The sequence below is a fragment of the Oncorhynchus mykiss genome, chromosome 22, assembly GCF_013265735.2.
Source record: "Oncorhynchus mykiss isolate Arlee chromosome 22, USDA_OmykA_1.1, whole genome shotgun sequence".
NCBI classification, from domain to species: Eukaryota; Metazoa; Chordata; class Actinopteri; order Salmoniformes; family Salmonidae; genus Oncorhynchus; species Oncorhynchus mykiss.
Window position 1 is genome coordinate 43,200,631 of NC_048586.1, and position 27,220 is coordinate 43,227,850.

The 27,220-nt window shown below is 43.0% G+C and overlaps 1 protein-coding gene across 2 annotated transcripts; it reads left to right on the forward strand.

Annotated features, from left to right (window-relative positions):
- Positions 1 to 13,209: 13,209 nt before the first annotated feature.
- On the forward strand, positions 13,210 to 25,763 carry LOC110501905 (claudin-10). Of its 2 annotated transcripts, none has more exons than XM_021579762.2 (5): positions 13,210 to 13,625; positions 23,933 to 24,094; positions 24,173 to 24,254; positions 24,362 to 24,466; positions 24,583 to 25,763. In XM_021579762.2, exons 1-5 carry the CDS (start codon positions 13,412 to 13,414, stop codon positions 24,737 to 24,739), a joined length of 720 nt encoding a protein of 239 aa, XP_021435437.1. In that variant the 5' UTR covers positions 13,210 to 13,411; the 3' UTR covers positions 24,740 to 25,763. The 2 variants fall into 2 exon arrangements, with proteins under 2 accessions (XP_021435437.1, XP_021435436.1); XM_021579761.2 differs by lacking the exon at positions 13,210 to 13,625 and adding an exon at positions 15,711 to 16,207.
- The last annotated feature ends 1,457 nt before the right edge of the window (positions 25,764 to 27,220 follow it).

Consider the following 27,220-nt stretch of genomic DNA (forward strand, 5'->3'; position numbering starts at 1 on the left):
CGACCGTGTGGCAGCCAAGACCGTACCAAACACAGGGCCTGTTCAGCAGCAGCAGCCATATTCTCAAACAGTTCTCAAATATTTAAATAACAACGCATGCACATTTACAAGTGCATCACTCACACAAGGGAATGTCACACAGAAATTTTGCTGAGAAAAAAAAAAAAAAAGCCTCTGAGAAAGAAATAGAACAGAGATGCAGTACTAGCAGAGCTGGCAATGACCCTAATGATAATACCTCTGTGTATCACCTGTTCTATTAAATCGAGGAGAGTACGCACTTCTTAGTTACAGCACGGGGAAAGAAAAGCATGATTCAGGAGACTACGTAACTACATAACATATGCTCCAGAGTGGTGCAGTGGTCTAAGGCACTGTGTCTCAGTGCAAGAGGCGTCACTCTAGTACCTGGTTAGAATCCAGGCTGTATCACATCTGGCTGTGAATCCCATAGGGCGGCGCACAATTGGCCAAGAGTTGTCGGGGTAGGCCGTCATTGTAATTAAGAATTTGTTCTTAACTGACTTGCCTAGTTATATAAAATGACAGAATGAGAAAAAAAACTTGGGAATCCCATTCAAAAGAGCATTAAGGTAGCCTAGTGGTTAGAGTGTTGGACTAGTAACCGGAAGGTTGCAAGATTGAATCCCTGAGCTGACAAGGTAAAAATCTGTCTGGCAGTTAACCCACTGTTCCTAGACCAACACTGAAAATAAGAATGTGTTCTTAACTGACTTGCTTAGTTAAATAAGGGTAAAATAAAAAATACTTGTTATTGTGGTTTGGTTTGTTTGTAATGCCCTTTACCACAGGTGAACCAAAGTTCTTAAACGACGTGACGTTGTTGTGTCAGACATAGTGGGGTGTTTGGATTCTAGGGCCGAAGACGGAATTATTGGACCGTTATTACAATGGTTCCTGATACCAGCACAACAGCAATCAGATAAGGCGTCTGTTAAACCTCGCCTTTACTGCGCTATTAAACAGATGATTACATTATTCAAACTGTTTGTGCTCCTCCTATGTGTAGATTACCAGGGAGGTACGCGGCAAGATAAGCCGTAACGTAGACACACACAACCGAACGGCAGCAGTAAAAACAAAACTCAAAGATTAAGACCCACAGTGTTTGCTCCAACCAAACACAACCTCCACGCTACACCCACTTCTAATGTCAGCAGAAACCACAAGCTACCGAAGAACACCCTCAAATCATACTTGTAGTTTTGTTACAAGTTTACTATGACTCACTATACTGATCCAAGTTGATCCAAGTCCTTCATTGAGAACATTCCCAACCGTGCTGATTGTGCTGTACATGCATGTCACTATGGAGAGATTAGCCTGAGTAATTATGTGCTGACAGGTGAACAAAGGCCTAGAAAAACACTAGTTATCAATGAGGCCCATTTGACATTTGACTTGGGTTATGAATGAAAAAGGACAATGACATCATATTAACTAAACATACATTTGGAAACAGATTTTTACCACAGAAATGGCAACAATTGTTTTAAGAATTGTCCAATTTAATTGGGAAGAATTCATTTTCGTCTTCAAATTAAAATAAATAAATAAGTAGACAGAAGTCAGTTGTTTAAATCACCTTAATATGGAGGTGTATTGTGAAGCAGCCTTGTAATTAAAACACAAGTCTCCTTTAGAGCAGATCATCTTTGTATTGTTTGTTCAGTTTTAAGGTCATGTCCATCTGCCCACTCCGCTCTGTTCAAAACAGATACAGTCTACAAAGCTAGTGAAATAATCAAAGATTTCTGATACAGTGCACAAGGCAAATCAACCTGTGTTTGGTCAGCTCTGTCGTTCAAATACCACACTACTCCAAGATCTAGAGCAAACAATATTCATTCAATACCATTGTTTGCTTTTTTTGTTCAGGCTCACGGTTCATAGATAACCCTCTTCTCACTCATTTCTAAAAGATGTTACACCTAAATATACAGTAGATTCATTTCACATGTTATTGACTTGGAGCTCTGACACTCACCGACGATTGATGATTTCAGTTGATATGAAGCTTCTTTTAAACTAAATGGACTCTGCGATGTAGTGCTGTACCAAAAACCCCAAACAATACCCATCAAACTAGTAGCACATAACTCTATGACCTTTTCTGAACTGGGCTAAATCAAGGTCGCACAGAGTGTTTCTTGGTAGTCTTAAACACATCTACTTTGAAACAAAAGTATACAGCTCACACACATGGTTATGGGCTTAAAAAAATAAGACACCTGTACCATGTCAGATATGGAGTTAAAATGTGTTATGCTTTGAGTTTGCATCCCAGGATTATACTTTATACATCACAGAAGAATGAAATATAACAAAACCGTTTGAAATTGAAACACCGGATTTCTGGCGGGTTTGTTGAAATAATTTATGTTTATTAATTAAGAAATTATACTTTAAAAAATCCGAATAACATTCCAGCCATGATGCCACTAGGTCATTTGATTGCAGGAGAGGGCTACAGTCCTAAATGAGCATTGCATATTCCTGTCATTCTAGCAGGTGTATTACTAGGTGAATGATTTATTTACACAAATAGGTAACAAATATTACTAAGACTAGTGCATGTATATTATATATTATAGAGAAATTATTGGAGTTTTAACAGATGCAAAACCATTGTCTAAAGGTGTATTTTGTTCACCTCAGCAGAGGGTAATTGTTAAGTGGGGACAGACATAAGTATGTATCTGGTCTACTGGATTGGTAATTCAACTCTTATTTTACCAGGTTATTTGACTGAGAACACATTTTTTTACAGGAGAGAAGAGGGGAGATGAATTAGCCAATTGGAAGCTGGGGATGATTAGGTGGCCATGGTGGTATGAGGGCCAGATTGGTAATATAGCCAGGACACCGGGGTTAACACCCCTTACAATAAGTGCCATGGGATCTTTAGTGACCACAGAGAGTCAAGACCCCTGTTTAAATTGCCATCTGAAAGACAACACCCAAATAAGGGCAATGTCCCCAATCACTACCCTGGGGCATTGGGTCTGCTTAGATCAAAAGAAAGAGAGCCTCCTACTGGCCCCCAAAACCACTTCCAGCAGCATCTGGTCTCCCATACAGGACTAACCCTGCTAGGCTTCAGAGGCAAGCCAGCAGTGGACTGCAGGGTGGTATGCTGCTGCCAAGGCAGAAGTTGGCATGTCCCAGGAATAGTCTGCACTCTAGTGGACAGAATGGTAATTTAAGATGAGTACACCAAAATGTAAGCACACGTAAATGTTAAACTAAAAAAGTAATGATGCTATCTGGCCTTGAAACATTAACATGTTCTGGTTATAGCAGGTGTGGTTTGTGGTTACAACAGATGTGGTTTGTGGTTATAGCAGATGTGGTTTGTGGTCATTAAAGATCTGGTTTGTGGTTACAACAGATGTGGTTTGTTGTCGTAACAGATGTGGTTTGTGGTTTTAACAGATGTGGTTTGTGGTTACAACAGATGTGGTTTGTGGTTATAACAGATGTGGTTTGTGGTTATAACAGATGTGGTTTGTGGTCATAACAGATCTGGTTTGTGGTTACAACAGATGTGGTTTGTGGTCATAACAGATGTGGTTTGTGGTTATAGCAGATGTGGTTTGTGGTTATAACAGATGTGGTTTGTGGTTATAACAGATGTGGTTTGTGGTTATAACAGATGTGGTTTGTTGTCATAACAGATCTGGTTTGTAGTTATAACAGATGTGGTTTGTGGTTACAACAGATGTGGTTTGTGGTTACAACAGATGTGGTTTGTGGTCATAACAGATGTGGTTTGTCTTTATAACAGATGTGGTTTGTGGTCATAACAGATGTGGTTTGTGGTTATAACAGATGTGGTTTGTGGTTACAACAGATGTGGTTTGTGGTCATACTGTGTCCATGAAGAAAGTATATTATTGACATGGCCTGGCCCCTTACCAATTGGATATGAAGTCAAAAAAGCGAACAGGGGTGTAGAGGATCGCGGTCAACATGCAGTTGTGGAGGCTGGACTGAGCTCACCAGGTTCTTGAAGAACACAAGACTATGCAGGAAGGCAAATATGATGGCGGCACCTGTCAAGCCTACATACCAACAAACAAAGGTGAAATAAACATACCAGGAGAGTGCAGTAACACTTTTCCATCTTCCTGCTCCAGGTAGGTCAGCTGTAGACTTCACTGTACCATTGTTGGGCCTGAAAACTCAAAATGGGGCTAGATTCCACATCAATCTCTCCCTCAGTGATTCACTTTTTATTCTCAAAGGTTGAGCTGCCAATAGTTGACTATGGACTGTGAACACAGGTTGAGTGGGAAACTGAAGAGGTGAGTAGTCATGGGAAGACAATCACATCAGACCTGAGAGCAAGCCAACACTAGAAGACAAGAAAAGCACTCCTATCTTTTCTAGCAGCTGAGGCCCTGTAAACACAGAGTATAGACACTGGGCCTTGAAGGCCTTGGGCTCCAGCCAAAGCCCGGGGATGTGCTCAGTGAATGGCTGGGTTGTGCGGAGTCTCAATGGCAGACAAAGGGAGCTGCGTTCACTGTGACTCACCTGCGTAAACACCCAAGGAAAGGTCAAGGTCCAGCTGCAGAGTGGCACTGCTGTCATTGAGGATGGGCTCTGTCACATTGAGGCGCTCCTGTTCAGAGGCTCTGCCCGGCACAAAGGAATCAAACCCACAAGGACAAATAAACACCAATTCCATCAATAGAAAGCAGGAAGCTGGATGTAGAGTACAAAGCAATATGTTCCTGATCCGGGATACAGGGTCAACCTGAATGACAACACATCATCAACTTAAAGAAATAACATTGATCTGTTGTATTTAAGAAAACGAATCATGACTTCTAACAAGGTTCCGACTTCAGACCAATTATTTCATTAATTTGTAAGCAAACATGTTATAATGTTCAGAAAGTCAATATTATTTTGTTCAGCAACTGAACATAGGTTTTCACTGATTCAAAACATTTCTCACCAGTAAGCCAGCCACCAGCTCTTGAGAATATATTTGATCTAGAAAATACATATGAAAATCCACATTAGGACTCACTTTCACATTATAGTAGTTATAATAATTATTTTCTTAGTTTAGACTATTTTTGAAAATGCTAAATATATAGCTACCCCAACTTAAAAAAGAACATTAAAATAGCGTGAATATGTTCTAGTGTCACATGTAATTGCAGAGCCATTGACAGGAGATTGAGAAAAACCGGGGCCAGGAGAACCAGGATGTTAGCACCTGCTAACGGGCTAAAATACACCCAAATAGTCATGCAAAATCATTGAGTTACTCTTTATATGTAGGCCGAGTGTGAAGGTAGACAAACTGAGAATATATACTGCCCTCCAGTGGGAGCAAAGAGGAAGCAGCAGACAAAAGTTTTTACCTTGTAAAGAACACCGTGTTCAACTAACTTAACAGCTCTCATTGGTTTAATACAGACCGTCTCTGTTCCAAATGGCACCATATTCACCATTTAGTGCACTACTTTTGACCAGAGGTATTTCCTATTTAGTGCAATACTTTTGACCAGAGCTCTATGGGCCTTGTTCAGAAGTAAAGAAATAAAGGGAAAGGGTGCCATTTCAGGAAGCTACCGCTGAGATATAATCCTCTTGAATTATTCTGACAAACAAGACAGAACAGGAAGCTGTGTGCTCTCCCAGGGGATCAGACAGGACATGTGTGGCGGATGGTGTCTACAGTACACTGTCACCCACCTCTGGGTGGTCCACAAGTTTTCACACCCCTTGACTTTTTACACATTTTGTTACGCTACAGCTTGAATTCAAAATGGCCGACACATAGTACCCCATAATGTCATTGTTACGGTGAGTGAATGAGGACCCAAAAGCGAATTAACTTAAACAGAGCTTCTTTAATTACCAAACATAGGTAGGCTCAGACGGACCGGCAGATTCCGACAGGACAAGACAAGGTTACAGCAAACATGACGACAGTCTGGTTCAGGCATGAAACACAACAAACAAGAATCCGACAAGGACAGGAACAGAAACAGAGAGAGATATAGGGACCTAATCAGAGGGAAAAAGGGAACAGGTGGGAAACGGGGTGAATGGGTAGTTAGAGGAGACAAGGAACAGCTGGGGGAGAGCGGGGGAGAAAAGGTAACCTAACAACGACCAGCAGAGGGAGACAGGGTGAAGGGAAAGGACAGAGACAAGACACAACATGACAGTACATGACAGTACCCCCCCACTCACCGAGCGCCTCCTGGCGCACTCGAGGAGGAAACCTGGCGGCAACGGAGGAAATCCTCGATCAGCGCACGGTCCAGCACGTCCCGAGAGGGAACCCAACTCCTCTCCTCAGGACCGTACCCCTCCCAATCTACGAGGTACTGGTGACCACGGCCCCGAGGACGCATGTCCAAAATTCTACGGACCCTGTAGATGGGTGCGCCCTCGACAAGGATGGGGGGGGGGGGGGGGAGACGAGTGGGGGCGCGAAGGACGGGCTTGATGCAGGAGACATGGAAGACCGGGTGGACGCGACGAAGGTATCGCGGAAGAAGGAGTCGAACTGCGACAGGATTAATGACCCGAGAAATACGGAACGGACCAATGAACCGCGGGGTCAACTTGCGAGAAGCCGTCTTAAGGGGAAGGTTCTGAGTGGAGAGCCAAACTCTCTGACCGCGACAATATCTAGGACTCTTAGTTCTACGCTTATTAGCAGCCCTCACAGTCTGCGTCCTATAACGGCAAAGTGCAGACCTGACCCTCTTCCAGGTGCGCTCGCAACGTTGGACAAAAGCCTGAGCGGAGGGGACGCTGGACTCGGCGAACTGAGATGAGAACAGCGGAGGCTGGTACCCGAGGCTACTCTGAAAAGGAGATAGCCCGGTCGCAGACGAAGGAAGCGAGTTGTGGGCGTATTCTGCCCAGGGGAGCTGTTCTGACCAAGACGCAGGGTTGCGAAAAGAAAGACTGCGTAAGATGCGACCAATAGTCTGATTGGCCCGTTCTGCTTGACCGTTAGACTGGGGGTGAAAGCCGGAAGAGAGACTGACGGAAGCCCCAATCAAACGGCAAAACTCCCTCCAAAATTGAGACGTGAATTGCGGACCTCTGTCCGAAACGACGTCTGACGGAAGGCCATGAATTCTGAAAACATTCTCGATGATGATTTGTGCCGTCTCTTTAGCAGAAGGAAGCTTAGCAAGGGGAATGAAATGAGCCGCCTTAGAGAACCTATCGACAACCGTAAGAATAACAGTCTTCCCCGCTGACGAAGGCAGTCCGGTGACAAAATCTAAGGCGATGTGAGACCACGGTCGAGAGGGAATAGGAAGCGGCCTGAGACGGCCGGCAGGAGGAGAGTTACCGGACTTAGTCTGCGCGCAGACCGAACAAGCAGCCACGAAACGACGCGTGTCATGCTCCCGGGTGGGCCACCAAAAACGCTGGCGAATGGAAGCAAGCGTACCCCGAACGCCAGGGTGGCCGGCTAACTTGGCAGAGTGAGCCCACTGAAGAACGGCCAGACGAGTAGGAACGGGAACGAAAAGAAGGTTCCTAGGACAAGCGCGCGGCGACGGAGTGTGAGTGAGCGCTTGTTTTACCTGCCTCTCAATTCCCCAGACAGTCAACCCGACAACACGCCCCTCAGGGAGAATCCCCTCGGGGTCAGTGGAGGCTACTGAAGAACTGAAGAGACGAGACAAAGCATCAGGCTTGGTGTTCTTAGAGCCCGGACGATAAGAAATCACGAACTCGAAACGAGCGAAAAACAGCGCCCAACGCACCTGACGCGCATTAAGTCGTTTGGCAGAACGGATGTACTCAAGGTTCCTATGGTCAGTCCAAACGACAAAAGGAACGGTCGCCCCCTCCAACCACTGTCGCCATTCGCCTAGGGCTAACCGGATGGCGAGCAGTTCGCGGTTACCCACATCATAGTTACGTTCCGACAGCGACAGGCGATGAGAAAAATACGCGCATGGGTGGACCTTGTCGTCAGAGAGGGAGCGCTGAGAAAGAATGGCTCCCACGCCCACCTCTGACGCGTCAACCTCGACAACGAACTGTCTAGAGACGTCAGGTGTAACAAGGATAGGAGCGGATGTAAAACGATTCTTGAGGAGATCAAAAGCTCCCTGGGCGGAAACGGACCACTTAAAGCACGTCTTGACAGAAGTAAGGGCTGTGAGAGGAGCTGCCACCTGACCGAAATTACGGATGAAACGACGATAGAAGTTCGCGAAGCCGAGAAAGCGCTGCAGCTCGACGCGTGACTTAGGGACGGGCCAATCAATGACAGCTTGGACTTTAGCGGGATCCATCTTAATGCCTTCAGTGGAAATAACAGAACCGAGAAATGTGACGGAGGAGGCATGAAAAGTGCACTTCTCAGCCTTCACAAAAAGACAATTCTCTAAAAGGCGCTGGAGGACACGTCGAACGTGCTGAACATGAATCTGGAGTGACGGTGAAAAAATCAGGATATCGTCAAGGTAAACGAAAACAAAGATGTTCAGCATGTCTCTCAGGACATCATTGACTAATGCCTGAAAGACAGCTGGAGCGTTAGCGAGGCCGAAAGGAAGAACCCGGTATTCAAAGTGCCCTAACGGAGTGTTAAACGCCGTCTTCCACTCGTCCCCCTCCCTGATGCGCACGAGATGGTAAGCGTTACTAAGGTCCAACTTAGTGAAAAACCTGGCTCCCTGCAGGATCTCGAAGGCTGAAGACATAAGAGGAAGCGGATAACGATTTTTCACTGTTAAGTCATTCAGCCCTCGATAATCTATGCAGGGACGCAGAGACCCGTCCTTCTTCTTGACAAAAAAAAACCCCGCTCCGGCGGGAGAGGAGGAGGGGACTATGGTACCGGCGTCAAGAGCTACAGACAAATAATCTTCGAGAGCCTTACGTTCGGGAGCCGACAGAGAGTATAGTCTACCCCGGGGGGGGGTGGTTCCCGGAAGGAGATCAATACTACAATCATACGACCGGTGTGGAGGAAGAGAGGTGGCCCTGGACCGACTGAACACCGTGCGCAGATCGTGATATTCCTCCGGCACCCCTGTCAAATCACCAGGCTCCTCCTGTGAAGAAGAGACAGAGGAAACAGGAGGGATAGCAGACATTAAACATTTCACATGACAAGAGACGTTCCAGGAGAGGATAGAATTACTAGACCAATTAATGGAAGGATTATGACAAACTAGCCAGGGATGGCCCAAAACAACAGGTGTAAAAGGTGAACGAAAAATTAAAAAAGAAATGGTTTCACTATGATTACCAGAAACAGTGAGGGTTAAAGGTAGCGTCTCACGCTGAATCCTGAGGAGAGGACTACCATCCAGGGCGAACAAGGCCGTGGGCTCCTTTAACTGTCTGAGAGGAATGTCATGTTCCCGAGCCCAGGTCTCGTCCATAAAACAGCCCTCCGCCCCAGAGTCTATTAAGGCACTGCAGGAAGCTGACGAACCGGTCCAGCGTAGATGGACCGACAAGGTAGTGCAGGATCTTGAAGGAGAGACTGGAGTAGTAGCGCTCACCAGTAGCCCTCCGCTTACTGACGAGCTCTGGCCTTTTACTGGACATGAAGTGACAAAATGACCAGCGGAACCGCAATAGAGACAGAGGCGGTTGGTGATTCTCCGTTCCCTCTCCTTAGTCGAGATGCGGATACCTCCCAGCTGCATGGGCTCAGCACCCGAGCCGGCAGAGGAAGATGGTAGTGATGCGGAGAGGGGGGCGACGGAGAGCGCGAGCTCCTTTCCACAAGCTCGGTGACGAAGATCAACCCGTCGCTCAATGCGAATAGCGAGTTCAATCAAGGAATCCACGCTGGAAGGAACCTCCCGGGAGAGAATCTCATCCTTTACCTCTGCGCGGAGACCCTCCAGAAGACGAGCGAGCAAGGCCGGCTCGTTCCAGCCACTGGAGACAGCAAGAGTGCGAAACTCAATAGAGTAGTCTGTTATGGATCGATTGCCTTGACATAGGGAAGACAGGGCCCTGGAAGCCTCCTCCCCAAAAACAGATCGATCAAAAACCCGTATCATCTCCTCCTTAAAGTCCTGATACTGGTTAGTACACTCAGCCCTTGCCTCCCAGATTGCCGTGCCCCACTCACGAGCCCGTCCAATCAGGAGAGATATGACCTAGGCGACACGAGCAGTGCTCCTGGAGTAAGTGTTGGGCTGGAGAGAAAACACAATATCACACTGGGTGAGGAACGAGCGGCATTCAGTGGGCTCCCCAGAGTAACACGGCGGGTTATTGATTCTGGGCTCCGGAGATTCGAAAGCCCTGGAAGTGGCCGGTGGATCGAGGCGGAGATGGTGAACCTGTTCTGTGAGGTTGGAGACTTGGGTGGCCAGGGTCTCAACGGCATGTCGAGCAGCAGACACTTCCTGCTCGTGTCTGCCTAGCATCGCTCCCTGGATCCCGACGGCTGAGTGGAGAGGATCCGAAGTCGCTGGGTCCATTCTTGGTCGGATTCTTCTGTTACGGTGAGTGAATGAGGACCCAAAAGCGAATTAACTTAAACAGAGCTTCTTTAATTACCAAACATAGGTAGGCTCAGACGGACCGGCAGATTCCGACAGGACAAGACAAGGTTACAGCAAACATGACGACAGTCTGGTTCAGGCATGAAACACAACAAACAAGAATCCGACAAGGACAGGAACAGAAACAGAGAGAGATATAGGGACCTAATCAGAGGGAAAAAGGGAACAGGTGGGAAACGGGGTGAATGGGTAGTTAGAGGAGACAAGGAACAGCTGGGGGAAAGCGGGGGAGAAAAGGTAACCTAACAACGACCAGCAGAGGGAGACAGGGTGAAGGGAAAGGACAGAGACAAGACACAACATGACAGTACATGACAGTCATTTTATAATTTTTTACAAGTTTTTACAACCTCTTTATTATGGCAATCCTAAAAAAAAAATCAGGAGTAATAGTCACATAATAAGTTGCATGGACTGTCTGTGTGCAATATTAGTGTTTAACATGAGTTTAATAGTGTTATAATAGTCTTTAACATCTCTGTACCCCACACATACAATTAGGTCCCGCAGTCAAGCAATGGATTTGAAACACAGATTCAACCTCGAAGAGCAGGGAAGTTTTCCAATGACTGGTAGAAAAACTATTGGTGTAAAAAACAACAACAATGACTGGTAGAAAAACTATTGGTGTAAAAAACAACAACAATGACTGGTAGAAAAACTATTGGTGTAAAAAACAACAACAATGACTGGTAGAAAAACTATTGGTGTAAAAAACAACAACATTGAATATCCCTTGGTGAAGTTATTAATTACACTTTGGACCCTTTACACCCTGTCACTACAAAGATACCGGTAGGTGTCCTTCGTAACTTAGTTGCCGGAGAGGAAGGAAACCGCTCAGGGATTTCACCAGGCCAATGGTGACTTAAACAGTTATAGAGTTGAATGGCTGTGAGAAGAGAAAACTGAGGATGGATCAACAACATTCTAATTGACAGAGGGAAAAGAAGGAAGCCTGTACAGAATACAAATATTCCAAAACATGCATCCTGTTTGAAACAAGGCACTAAAGAACTTTATGTTCTGAATACAAAGCATTATGTTTGGGGCAAATCCAAAACAACACATAACTGAGTACCACTCTTCATAATTTCAAGCATGGTGGTGGATACATCATGTTATGGGTATGCTTGTCATCGGTAAGGACTAGGGAGATCTTTAGGATGAAAATAAACAGAAAAGAGCTAAGCACAGGCAAAATCCTAGAGGTAAACCTGGTTCAGTTTGCTTTCCAACAGACACTGGGAGACAAATTCACCAAGGCCAAATATACACCGGAGTTGCTTACCAAGATAACACTGAATGTTCCTGAGTGGCCTAGTTACAATTTTGAATTAAATCAGCTTGAAACGCCATGGCAAGACTTGAACATGGCTGTGATGAACAACTAACTTGACAGAGGTTGAAGAATAAAAAAAAGAGTACTGTGCTTATATTGTACAATCCAGGTGTGTAAAGCTCTCAGAGACTTAACCAGAAAGACACACAGCTGTAATCACTGCCAAATGTAATTCTAACATGTATTGTCTCAGGAGTGTGAATACTTGTGTAAATTAGATACATGTATTTCATTTTAAATGCATTTGCAAAAATGTCTGAATACGTGTTTTCACTTTGTCATTATAGGTTATTGTGTGTAGATGGGAAAAACATATTTAATCCATTTTGAATTCAGGCTATAACACAACAAAATGTGGATTAAGTCAAGGTGTTAAGGTATGAACGCAGCTTTATTTTCCACAGGCTTGAACTTAATTAACAATTAACAGGTGGATTAGGAGTTCTCCTAACCCTGTCCCCCACTCGAACCAGCTTCCCCTCCTAGCTAGTTGTAGCCTCAATACTGTACACATAGTGACAAATAAAGTATCAATCAATCACATTTATTTATAAAGCCCTTTTTGCATGAGCCAATGTCACAAAGTGCTATACAGAAGCTCAACCTAAAAGCCCAAACTGCAAGCAATGCAGTTTTAGAAGCCCGGTGGCTAGGAAAAACTCCCTAGAAAGGCAGGAAGCTAGGAAGAAACCTAGAGAGGAACCAGGCTCTGAGGGGTGGCCAGTCATCTTCTGTCTGTGCCGGGTGGAGATTATAACAGAACATGGCCAAGATTTTCAAACGTTCACAGATGACCAGCAGGGTCAAATAAAGTACCACTGCAAACATTCTCACTGCATTCGATAGTGTTGGGCTGAAGCACTCTAGGTAAGATGAGTATAGGTTCTAGGTCAAATACCTTGAACCTATACTTAAGGTCGAGTTCAGATGTCAATACACAAAAAAGGGAGATTAGTCTTTGGGACAACTGCTGCGGTATGTGTCTACAGCTTCCCGTTTCCTGTTCCAGAACACATTTTTTGGGGGGGATCTTTGTGTCACACATGTACATTGTATAAGATTGAGTTTATAGTCCATCCAAAGTTTCTCTAAGGTAAAAAAAAAGCTATTTTTATCGTAAATTGGCCAACTCTGTAAACAGGAATAGTTGAACTAGTAACTGAACTTTGTCACATTGCTGATTGTCTTATGGCTTACTGATTAGTCCTTTATTTCTTTAATGTTAATATGACACCAGACCAAATCTGGTGAGCACAAAAGATACAAAAAAAGGAAAACCTTTTCAAATGCTGCCTGAATAACTAACTGTCAGTTGACTTCATTTACTCTTTCACTCTGTCCATCCCTCTGCTCAGTAAATGGTGCGAGACTAGATGTCCTCAGTGTAAATCATCTCTGATGAACACATGTCCCTTGTGTAATTTGCTCGCCTGGGCATTTAATTTCTTCTCATTTTTTAATCTGCTGAAAGGCTTTGAAAAAAACTTTAAATTCACCCTTTTCCAAAATGTCAGGCATCCAGATCTTGGCTTTCCTGGGCGGCCTGGTTGGGCTTGGTGCCACCTTCTGCGCCACGTTGTCCAACGAATGGAGGACCACCAGCAGAGCCTCCTCTGTCATCACGGCCACATGGGTCCTCCAGGGACTGTGGAATAACTGTGCTGGAAACGCCATTGGAGCCCTGCACTGCAGACCACACCACACTATCTTCAAACTGGAAGGTAGGGTGAGGAGGGTCCCTCCATCCACATCACACAGAGATCATATAAGGTGACAACCAACAAGGGACCGACCTGTGGCATTATTTTATGCAGGTTGACTAAATGAAAAACATCCTGGTTCACAGAATGAAAAACATCTTGGTTCACAGAATGAAAAAGATCCTGGTTCACAGAATGAAAAAGATCCTGGTTCACAGAATGAAAAACATCCTGGTTCACAGAATGAAAAGTATCCTGGTTCACAGAATGAAAAATATCCTGGTTCACGAGTATTCTATCTCTGCTGTGTTTCATGTTCCTGTCTTATTAGTATGATCATACTGTGCAAAAGTTGTTAAGTACATTAAATTGAATTGACTGACAATCATATGATACGTGCATAATATGCATTTTATTCAGTAATAAACTGCGCCTACAGGTGATGCGCTCTACAAAAAGAAGAAACTAAAATGAAATAGCAACATTTTGTAACTCAAAACTGCAACATTCGTATATCCAATAGTCCTTGTCTATTTGTAGATATTTTCTTAAATATCCTTTATTCACGCGTATGTTTTAATGCCACTGATTTTGTGAATGCAAATTGTCAGATAAAAATACTTTATTTTATGGAAAATATTTTGGAGGGTATCAGATCATTCCATTTGGAGCATGTTGTTCTTCGTTGACAGAAAGTATTTTGACAGTTGTTACAGTTTGTTATATTTGTTAAATATAGTTTACCACTAGTGGATTTGATCACATTGTGGAATTTTAAATATAATCTATAAGAACAATTCATGTTCTTACATATTTATGTTCCAGGTGATTTTGCCATGGCCAATGTGTAATCCTCAGGAAAGACTGAGAGAACAGGCGGTACACGTACTGAATCACAGTGGCTCCTGTATGAGGCACGTGCCAGTGTACAGGACAACATGTAAAAATAGAGACATAGCTCTGCCAAATGCAGTGACCATTATAGGCTTGGTTGAGAAGAACTAGTAATTGTAGTTATAACATTGCTGAGATATATTATTCAGCTGCGTTCAATCTCTTCTGAGGACATTGAAAAGGGAATTGACACCATGATATCTCTCTGTTGTCCCAAAGTACAGAGACTATAAAGGATACATTCCCAGTGACACAGGCAATCATCATATGCCAAGTTTCTGGATCATTACTTTGGAAACGTTGACTTAAGAAATGTAGCGTTTTTTGATACTGCCTTTTTAAGGCTGCATTCTGTGCATGTCAAGTGCACGTTGATCTCTCAAAACTCCCTCATGTGGTGGTGTTTCAAACTGTGCACATGTACAATAGTTTACCACTAGATGGACCACTAACGTAACTGTAAAAAATTGTTAGGAAGAAAGTATTCCTTCTGTATCCCTATGTACTATAGGATCTATGACTATGTATAGCCATTTGTTTGCTTGTTTTGTTATCTAGTTCCTTCCTGTTATGTGAACTAGTTATTTCCTGTTTTGGTAACTAGTTCCTTCCTGTTATGTGAACTAGTTACTTCCTGTTATGTTAACTAGTCCTTCCTGTTTTGTTAACTAGTTCCTTCATGTTATGTTAAATAGTTCTTTCCTGTTATGTTAACTAGTTCCTTCCTGTTTTGTTAACTAGTTCCTTTCCATTGTTTGTCAAATCAGATGTGATGATACTTCATTTTTAACTACCATGTCATTGAATGACATCTCTCTCTATGTCTCTTTCTCTCTCTCTCTGAAGCATCAGTCCATGGTGCAGGTTAATGAGTGATCAGTATTATTCTACTTTTAACCTTCGGTCACATTTTCTTGTTATTTAATACTTAATAACTCCCCTATGAGCAGGTTGTTACGACAACAGAGTCGACAGTGTCTGTATGCTAAATGTGATGATCCCCTTTGAGATGTGCAGGCTGGTTGTGCTACGTCATCTAAGTTCTAGGCCTATAAGTCCGAAATCTTCTGAATCACGTATATTTATCCTCTTGTTATGTGAGGCATCATATATGAAGTCATCATGACACATTTTGACACATCATGACAGTGCATCCTCCACCTTTGACCTTTCTGTACAGTTAACTCCCATCAACTCTATCACAGTGAGTGATGTGTGTGAAGTGAGGGGGTGGAGGAAGCTAGATACCATTGGTCAGTCATTGACAACGAGGGCTAAACTCCTCCCTGATGAATAGGAAACATTCCAGAACATATTAACCATCAATCCCACCATGGCCATTTAACCTGAGTTACAGCTCCAGAGCCCATGCCTGAGATTGTCTTCAACAAGCTTCATTGGCCAGTGGACCGTCAGTCACATCGCTACTTTTCCGTGACCTCTGCATTACTCACCAACTTCAGTAGTAAGCGCTAGTGTACTGTACACGATGAGTGACATGGTGACAGAGATTTTGGCCTTTATTCTGACCACATCTGGCTGGGTCCTGATCTCCTCCACCATACCCACGGATTACTGGAAGGTGTCCTCTCTCGACGGCACAGTCATCACCACAGCTACCTACTGGTCCAACCTGTGGAAGGCATGTGTCACTGATTCAACAGGAGTCTCCAACTGCAAGGACTTTCCATCCATGCTGGCACTGGACGGTCTGCTCAAAGTAACTTTTTTGTCATTGTGTGTTATAGTTTCTGTTTAGCAACATTGGCCTACTGGTTTACTTGTCTAATGTCCTACTGGCCTACTGGTCTATTGGCAGTGGTGTAAAGTACTTAAGTAAAAATACTTTAGTATTACTTAAGTTGTTTTTTGGGGTATCTGTACTTTACTATTAATATTTTTGACAACGTTTTACTTCACTACATTCCTAAAGGACATTATGTACTTTTTACTGTAATATATTTTCCATGACACCCTAAAGTACTCGTTCATTTTAATGCTAATGCTAAGCTGGACAGGAAAATGTTCTAATTCACACACTTATCAAGACAAAATCCCTGGTCATCCCTTCTGCCCCTGATCTGGCAGACTACACACAAATGCTTCATTTGTAAATCATATTTTAGAGTTGGAGTAGAGTTGGCCCCTGGCTATCCGTAAATAAAAAGAAAATAAAATGTGACAGTCTGCATTGTTTACTGTAAGGAATTTGAAATTATTTATATTTGTATTTAAGTACATTTTAGCAAATACATTTACTTTCAATACTTAAGTATATTTAAAAGCAAATACTTTTAGACTTTTACTCAAGTAGTATTTTACTGGGTGACTCCCTTTTACTTGAGTCATTTTCTATTAAAACCTCTTGGAACTCCCTCTCCCGGATCCGGAAGAATTGTCATCAACTGACACTAATTAGCATAACGCAACGGACAAAAAATATTACTAGAAAATATTCACATTCATGAAATCACAAGTGAAATATATTGAAACACAGCTTAGACTTTTGTTAATCACCCTGTCATCTCAGATTTTGAAATTATGCTTTACAGCCAAAGCAAGACAAGCATTTGTGTAAGTTTATCGATAGCCTAGCATAGCATTATGCCTGGCTAGCAGCAGGCAGCTTGGTCACGAAGATCAGAAAAGCAATCAATTTAAATCGTTCACCCTTGATGAGCTTCACTCACGAGACTCCCAGTTAGACAGCAAATGTTAATTTTGTCCCATAAAGATTATTTTTATAGCCGAAACACCTCCGTTTGTTCTTCACGTTTGGTTGAGAAATCCACCGGAAACTGCGGTCACGACAACGCCAAAAAATATTCCAAATTAGATACATAATATTGACAGAAACATGGCAAACGTTTTTTATAATTAATCCTCAAGGTGTTTTTCAAATATCTATTCGATAATATATCAACCGGGACAGGTGGCTTCTTAGTAGGAAAGAGAGAAACAATGGCCGCATTTGTCTTTTACGCACAAAACACTCTGAGAGCCTCCAGCTGACCACTGACGCAATGTTGTCGTTCAGGCTCATTTTTCAAAATAAAATATTGAAACTATGTATTTTTACGCTAGACGCATTAGGGAAGCCATAGAAAAAGGAATCTGGTTGATATCTCATTCACTGCTCAATAGGGACGCATAGGAACGTAGAGCTTTCTAAATAAGAGTCCCTTCCTGATTGGATTTTTCTCAGGCTTTCGTCTGCAATATCAGTTCTGTTACACTCACAGACAATATTTGATACAGTTTTGGAAACTTTAGTGTTTTCTATCCTAAGGTGTCAATTATATGCATATTGTAGTATCCTGTCCTTACAAAATAGCACGTTTACTTTGGGAACGTTATTTTTCCAAAAATGAAAATAGTGCCCCCTAGATTCAAGAGGTTTTAAGGTATCTTTACTTTTACTCAAGTTTGACAATTGGGTACTTTTTTCACCACTGCCTACTGGTCTACTGGTTTATTGGTCAACTGTCCTATAGGTCTACTGGTCTATTGGCCTACTGGTCTACTGAAATATTGGTCTACTGGTCTATTGGTCTACTGGCTTACTGGCCTATTGGTCTACTGGTCTATTGGTCTACTGGCTTACTGGCCTATTTATCTCCTGGCCTACTGTCCTACAAAACTGCAGGGACAACCCTGGTCCTGGATGACCACTTCATGTTTTTGATTGAACCAACCTGGCAGACCAGGGGTGTTGAATTTAGGCAATCCCTGAACTGATCAATTATCTCAGTTGGGTCAGGTGTGCTGCCTAGTTGGAACAAAATCCTGCAGTGCCTGTGGCACTTCAGTAACAGGGTTGCCTACCCCTGCAATACAGCTTTTAAAATGTAAGAACTCCTTATAGAAGGATTAACTGAGAACGGCAGGAAAACGATGTGCACGCTTCAATTGGGCAGAAGTCTGTGAGTTGCTGTGTTTCTGGATGGCCAGATACTGTTGCTAAGAACAATGACAAGTAACTGCCATGTTACACCTGGCAACAAGAACCAGTTTTATCTTGTTCTTGTTACCATGTGTAACGGCTTTCTTCGTCAGATGAGGAAGAGTAGTCGGACCAAAGCGCAGCTTGGTAAGTGTTCATATTTCTTTATTGAACTGAACACTGAATTAACAAAACCAACAAAGGGAAAACCCGAAACAGCCCTGCATTGTGAAAAACACAAAACAGAAATTACCTACCCACAAAACCCAGTGGGAAAAGGCTACCTAAGTATGGTTCTCAATCAGAGACAACGATAGTCAGCTGCCTCTGATTGAGAACCACACGGCCAAACCACAAAGAAATATAAAACACAGAAAATGAACATAGAATGCCGACCCTAGTCACACCCTGGCCTAACCAAAATAGAGAATGAAAGCCTCTCTATGGCCAGGGCGTAACACCATGTCTTGTTTTGAGGTGCGGTGACTGATTTCAAGTCAACACAATTATGGCTAGAATTCGCTAAGTACAACTGTAATAATGTATTTAACCCTCCTACGTGGTGGTTGTTGCATGTGCCCTGCAAATATATACACTACATTTATGGAACATAATGCTCGTTTTGACATCTCTTGGTGCACACAGATCTCACCTCTTCCTTCTGCATCTTCTGTTTCTGGCGGCCGTAGATCTTGCTTCTGGCCCGTGTATATCGCTTCAGCTGAAGATGGTGTTGGAGGAAGGTGTTGGCGCCTTTGAATGAGGGGTGCCACCATGGCTTTCTCCAACTCTTCTAGGGATAGTCTCCTCTTGAAGAATCCCTGCTTCCAGGTGGATTCACCTCCATCCACACCACAAACGCCTTGTAGGCCGACACATCTAGGATGTTGAAGAACATCACCATGGGCCAACGTGTCGTCATTCTCTTACAAGAGTATGTGCCAGTAACCTGCAAAGTGCAACAATCAGTAAATAAAATAATGAGTACGTACAAGTGATACTTCATGTCTTGCATGTAACGTGAAAAATTACATCAACGTGGTGTTTTAATTTATCACATCTAAAACGTATTTACATATTCAAATGAAGAGAACTGACTCCATATTGTTCACAAATTCAATGAGCATTTCACCAAACAACAACATGTCTTATTTTTATGGTGCAGATAAAACTAATCTGGTAATAGAACAAAAAGTACATGAGATAGAAAGTCACAATCAAGGTTGTCAACTCCCCCTTTGCTCCTGTTGTAATCCAGGACAGCGTTGGGCCTCCCGTCCTCCCTGGTACTCACAGCGGCATCCCTGTGCAGAGTTGTCATCAGGAGCACATTCGGGCAGTAGGACACAAGAGTGTGTGTATCGGTGAAGGCAAAGAGGAAAACCAATCCCTGTCCTTGGTAGTGAGTAAGGCAGGAGGCCACTCAGGCTTGTTCCTTCTGACCGTCCCCACTATGATATATTTTTTGGAGCTCCTGACAAAGACCATATGAGGTGAAGAAATTGTCACGTCATGTTGTTCCCCTGGAGACCTGCAGTCGTTTCCAGGACCACCCGCTTCCCCTGGTTCCCTTCGGAAACACCGTCAGCAGGCTTCCTGGTGTAAACCTGCATATTTCAGGCGTAACGTGTCCTGGAATAACATGCTTCCCATACCTTTATTCCATATTTAGAAGGTTTGCTTGGCATGTACTGTTAGAATGTGCAGCCTCCACTAAAAGCGAACAGAATCCACTGTGATGTCTGGGCTTGGGTTATAGATGAGTGGCAAGTGCTCCACCAACTGGGCCAAACCTCGCTGATTGCTGCCAGCTTGTCTTGTTGTCAGCGGTCTGGTTTTGTATCACGGTTGTTGAAGATAACCCCCCCGGGACAACACGTGAAATGTCTGGAGTGACACAGTGGCACAAAAAAATGCCCGACCAGACTATGTATCCCATAAACTGGTGGCAGATTAGTTTCTGGATCTGTACACACATGACGTGGGGCGGCAGGGTAGCCTAGTGGTTAGAGCGTTGTAACCGGCTAGTAACCGGAAGGTTGCATGTTCAAACCCCAGAGCTGACAAGGTACAAATCTGTCGTTCTGCCCCTGAACAGGCAGTTAACCCACTGTTCCTAGGCCGTCATTGAAAATAAGAATTTGTTCTTAACTGACTTGCCTAGTTAAATAAAGGTAAAATAAATAAAACACACCAGTCAAAATCAAGAGACCCACGTATGCTTGGACGTGTGTCTGGTCTACCTCCTTCCAGTTGTCTTTGTGAACACGTCTCCCCTCCAAGTTGGTCATGTTTATCACTATAATTTTGATTGACTCTGTCAGCACAGAGCACAGTTCGAAGCAGGATGTTATGTCATCAACCCGGGATATGGCGTATCTCGTTGCCCTGGGGACACCCTGATAACATTTTCAGCCGACAGCCGACCTCTCCTCTCAGATGGGGATGAAGACCAGGACAAATTCCCATTCTTTGACCAGAATGTAACAACAATCTCAGCAGGTTCCTCTTCCTCATCACTGGATGGTTCCACATCGGTTGTCTCTTGGTCTGGATCATATTCTGTGTTGTCTTCAACTTCTGACACTTCCTTCTCTAATGCATCTTCACTGTCAGTTTCCTGACCTCTCTCCTCCTCACCAGTGTCATGGTCAAAGATATGATGAAGAGCCTCACATACAGTATATAATTTGGTCATTGTGCTGCCACAGAATGAATTGTGAGCAAGGCCTCAAAAAAGCTTTTATATACCAGAGCTGCGAGAAAATGTCCATATATTATTGAAACATTGTTGCGATTGTTTGTGAAAATGCCAACAGGTGTGGTTCCCATGGGTGAAAGATTCCCGTGGGGGTTGCCATGGAAGCCAAGAAGGGGAGGCAGGTGTGTGTGTGTGTGTGCTCAAACACACATGCATGTGGGAGTCTGGGAGAGGAAGTGTGTCGATCTGATGAATGGGCATGTGCCTGAACTCAATTTTATAGACTAATTGTAGTCTCACCCATTAATGTCTAATGACCGGTCATTTTTGACTGGGAACACCACAGGTGTACAAAAGTGAAATAAAACACCCAAAATGTAATGAAAATCATCACAATGTATTTTGTGTGTTCAGATGCCTTGTGGGGACAAAGTCATGGAACCTTATGACAATCATATTAAATTAACTACATTTTTCAGAGAGAAACCTTGTAAATTGGTCCAATTCGATCGGAACACAAGAGGAGGGTTAAGAGACAACAAGTGCTCTTTCACGGATCCCTCCGGGACTTTCGTTACACACGCCTGTCTCCCGAATCATTGATACCAGCTTGACAGAATAATGGACCATTAAGGGAGACAGCGGGAATGGTCCGTCCGACACCACTACTACTAGTCCGTCCGACGCTGCCACAACTTCGGCGGGGGGTTGGTACTGTCACTGATCCCTCAGGAACTTTCATTATGCACGCTTGTCTCCCGAATCATTGAAACCAGCGTGACATGCTCATTGTGCAAATTTACTTATGCTTTCAATAAACACTGGAGAATAAATATAGCTTTACACGCTGTCAACATTCTAAGCCAACCCGATTCAGTTTTGCCTTAACCAAACAGAAAATGATTGTGATTCTAACGCCCTCATTGTGTAAATATATAATTTTTGATCCAGTAGATCAAGCAATTACATCTCAATGCATTCAGTAGGCATGGACTAGCTGTACAAACGTGTTACATGGGTTGTATTAGATTTCATAGACGTTAACAAAAGTGCAGAGTCTGCAGACTAGCAGTGTTTCATCGTCGGTCTCAGATGAGGGTCAGTGGATCCGCCACCTCACTGTAACTGCGCCACAGTTTCAATTTCTCATTACTTGGAAAGATATAGTGCTCGGAGCTTGACAGTGCTAATAGATTTGTGGGGAAGTCACAATGCAAGTGTTCTCCCAGGGACAACTCATCTACCTTCAGAGATGTCAATGTTTAGCCTAACATCATGGGAGGCTATAAATTAGATTTACTGGGAGCCTGGGGCTGATTTTCCATGGTTGGCTAGTTTCAGGGGTTAACCACCAAGCTAATATGTGCCTGTAAATCACGTCTCAAAGGCAGCTCCAATGCCAAGACTGTGAGGACCTTAGCATAACAAATGATTGTTTTCTCATACTGAACCAATTAGATGCTTGCTCAGTTAGCCAAGCCAATTAAGGTCTTGTGATCCTGTATGGTTTGTGAGTGGAACGAGATGTGGAGGGCATTGGAGGAAATGGCTGGGGGACATTTAGCTAATGCTTAGAACCATAGACTTTGCTGACTATAGGTCTACATAAAATCAAGAAGCATTGCCCAAAGGCAGCGCAGGTCCTGGCCATTCTGCCACCCTATGCGAGAGCAAAAATTGCCTCCTCTACTAGAATATTCCAGTAAGCAAAATTAACTTGAAAAGATGTCTAAAATACTTATTTTTCCAGACTTTGAAAATACACATTTTCCGACATTGAAATCATGTTCATTTTCGGGTTCTGAATGAAAGTTGAAAATACATTTTATAGACATGTATGTTTGGGCCAAACCAAGGCTGGTCCAGACCGGACAAAACCTGAACTAAACACAGACATCTGCACAAAAAAGACGGACGGTTTGGACAGGACCAAAATAAATTGTATAAAAGAAGTCAGCGTCTGTCCATGCTTACTGGAGTGTAGCCTACCATGTCGGCTCGCAATGGAATTTTAGAAATGCCCATCCATGTGGTAGGCCCATCGTTTGTAAAACAGTTTGTTGCATTGGCTTTATTAGTCCTAATTCCTGTGCTATTGAAGCTCTGAATATCAGCTACCCAACTTAATCAGGAGGAGTTATCCTGAACCCATTTGCAATGCGTTTACACAGTTGGAAATGCAGAAGTATTGTAGCCTGATTATCCATTCCGTATTGTCCATTTTACTTTGACCTGTCCTGTTATTAGGATATGTTTGTTTTAACATGTGAGCACATGTTTTATTTGATTGGGCACCATTTAGATCAGGCTATTTTGATCGGAGAAACTTGCACGATGTAAAACGTTTCTGTCTCATTACAATGTCATACAGCCTGTAGGCTACAGAAAAGGCCAAATACTATTTCTACCATATGCTATATCTGCTACAGTACATGATTTATGTTAGATAATTTTTGGGGATGGAATGTTGGTGGAGCGCTGTCTCTTCAACAGCACCCTGGAGAGGGGTTCTGCCTTCAACAAGGAGGGCACTGCTTATCACAGGGCGGAATCAGCGCTCACTTAAAAAGCTCATATGCCACTGGTTGAGAGAGAAATAGTAATTGTTTGGGGCATAATTATGTGAGGTTTAATGTGTTGTTGCAGGTGCTTCTTGGTCAGTTTAGATCAGAAAATGCAGCCCTCTTCAATCTGCCGCCATAGGCGGATGCCTAGCTGCCTAATGAGCGGGCCGGCCCTGTCTAAAGGTGTGTAACATATATCTCACATGGTATGTGCTCTTTCTTCCAGGTTATATTCAGGCCTGCAGGGGTCTGATGATCGCTGCTGTCTGCCTGGGCTTCTTTGGTGCCGTCTTTGCCCTGGTCGGAATGAAGTGCACCAAGATTGGGGGATCAGACCAAAGCAAAGCCAGAACGGCTTGCTTCGCCGGGGTCAATTTCATACTCAGCGGTAACTTGACATGTCACAGCCGTTGATGTACAATAATGGCGTAGTATGCAGAACTGAACATTATTTTCCTCTCTGCAGGTCTCTGCTCGTTGTCCGCATGCTCCCTGTATGCACACAGAATAACATCTGAGTTTTTTGACCCCATGTTTGTTGCTCAGAAGTGAGTAACCCATTTGACGTATAGGACCAGACATACATTGGAGTGACTCACATGATCCTGGATGTGAAGTAATGTTGCTGTTCATTAACCAGTCTCCTGTTTTCCAGGTATGAACTGGGAGTTGCCTTGTTCATTGGTTGGGCAGGATCTATCCTGTGTGTTCTGGGAGGGGGGATATTCTGCTTCTCCGTAGTAGATAGTTCCACTAGAAGGTGAGTCACATATCAATGATGATGTGCATACATGTAATTGACATTTGGTAAATTACATTATCAGTTTACTTCACTAAGTTTCTCTCCCTTTGTCTTTCACTCTTTCTCTCTCACAGCTCCAGTCGCACAGGCTATGCCTACGGAGGACCTGCCTCCACCTCCCATGTCTCTTCCCACCCTAGAGGGCATGCACAGCCCATGAGCCAGCGGCCTCCACCCAAATACAGCAGCTCCTCCAGAGCACAGCACTTTGATAAGAATGCCTATGTGTAAGGGATGATAGGGAAAATGCAGATCTTGAACAGAGGAAGACTCATCGCCACTCCAGTTAAAAGGGGAGAAAGAATATGCTACGTGACTGGCTGGCCCATTGTGTCACAAATCACGATTGCCCAGAGAGAAATCACTGGTGATTGAATCCTGCTGTCCACCTATTTATAAAGGAATTCATTTCCATTCAGAGTTGAATGGTAATCATAGCCTTTTGTTAGTTCACAAGAGATAGAGCTGATATTTTTCGTCTGACATTCTCGTGACAGAAGTTAAAGGAGCAATCTGCAGTTGCTCCATCCATTTTTTGACTTATAAATGAATGGTACGTCTTGAAGAAAATAACTTCTGAGTGCCTCATGTGCTTCGCTCAGCTGTCGTTAACCCCATCAGAACCCAGCCTCGAAACATGGTAAAAAAAACTATAATGTTGTTATCATTAAAGATCAGTCATCCATATCTCTGTCTATGAATTTGGGAGTGGTTACATTTCTCCAGCCCTTAGATTTTTTTTATGCAAGAAATTTAATATATTATTAATTTGAAAAATACAATATGTGAGAGCATTAAAATAGAGCATCAACATGAAGCCCTTTGTACACACTTGAATAGATTTTGTTTTTTGACATTAAAGTGTATATGAGTTGCTATTTCTCTTGAACGTCTCTTTAATTTTAAGACACTCATTAAAATGCTGTTAATCAATAATGACAAAACATTCAAACGATTTCTGGACACGTCATGTTTTTGACCTACCATAACCTTTAACTACAGTACAGTATGTGCAGTACAGTATGTACAGTACAAGTATGTGTAAAACTGCTATCAATTTACAGTAACTCATATATTTTGGTAACACATTATTTACAGTCCTATGACAGTCTTAAAATAAATAATTTAAAAAATCAACGGGTGCCTTTTTCAGAGAATCATTTCGTTTTTTATTTAGCCTATAACAAAATCATGTGTTTTTTTTGCTTGTTTGAATGAATCCTCTCCCCGTAAAAATAAAAGGTAACAATAATAATAATCATTATAATCATTATTATTATGTGGTCCTTATTATGTGGTCATTGTGTGTTTGATCCCCATGTATTCACCATTATTCGATTTGGATATGAGTGTCTGCTAAATTACAAAAATTTAAAATTATGTCACTCATACAATTTAGTACATTTCTTACACTAAATATAGACATTCTATAATAATAGTTGTTTCGGAATGTTATATGATTAAATAAACTGATTAAACAGGCACGACTCAAAGCTGTCAGTGTTGTTGGAGCCATGCTCATTACAGTTTACAGTAAACAGATTCCACCTTGGTTTCAACACAGAGCCCATATCGACACTCTCCTCTATACACATCATGTCATCCAGTCCAGAGACACCTGATATCACAACAAGCATAGACATCCTGCAGCAGTGTCCTGAGCTCCTATAGGAGCAGTGTGATGGGTTAGCACACTAGTGGTGCGTGGGTGATCTTTTTGTTCACCCGCACCCGCCTGCAATTATTAATAAATGCCCAGATATACATGTATATAAAAGGCCCAACCCTATACCGCAAACATAGAAAATGTGCTTCAGGCTACAGTCAGAGATGGCCAAATGATTTTTTGAAGAGGGTTCAGGGTTTTTAGTTTTTTGCCTAATTTAGATGTTTCTGCTGAGAATTTCCTACATTTTGGTAGTCTATTTGTTTGTCAACTTGTCTGTAATTAGATACATGCAGCTTCTCTTCAGTCATTATATGTTGCCCTAGAGGACTAAATAAACCCTTGCTCGGCAGAATAATTTAATGAATCGATAGAATGAGATAAATGATTCAATCTATATGACATCGGTAAAGTTCCTTGTCATCTCTGCTTCTTTCGCAGAGCAAAGACTTTTGGGACCAGGGAATTTGTACTTATTTTTTTAACACTTCTTCAAGCTAGGGTCTATTTTTCTTCACTTCCTGTCTGACTGACATGCCCAAAGTAAACTGCCTGTTACTCAGGCCCAGAAGCCAGGATATGCATATAATTGGTACAGTTGGATAGAAAAAACTTTTAACATAATGTATGAGACTATAACACAATTGATATGGTAGGAGAAAATCCAAAAAAAAACTAACCGGAATAGTTTTTTTTTGAGAGCCCATGCTCTTTCAATGGAAAGCTATGGGTCCTATGCAATTCCAGCTCCAGATTGCAATGCCTATGGCTTCCATTAGATGTCAACAGTCTATGTTCAAGGTTTCAGGCTTGTTTCTTCCCAAATGAGGAAGGATTTTGAGTTTTGGTACTGGGAGTCAGAGTTGGAAAACAACTACCCATAACCCATATTGGGAAAACAGGCTGCCTATGTATGGTTCTCAATCAGAGACAACCATCGACAGCTGCCTCTGATTGGGAACCATACCAGGCCAAACACAGAAATACAAAACCTAGAATACACAACATAGAATGCCCACCCCAATTCACGCCCTGACCAAACTAAA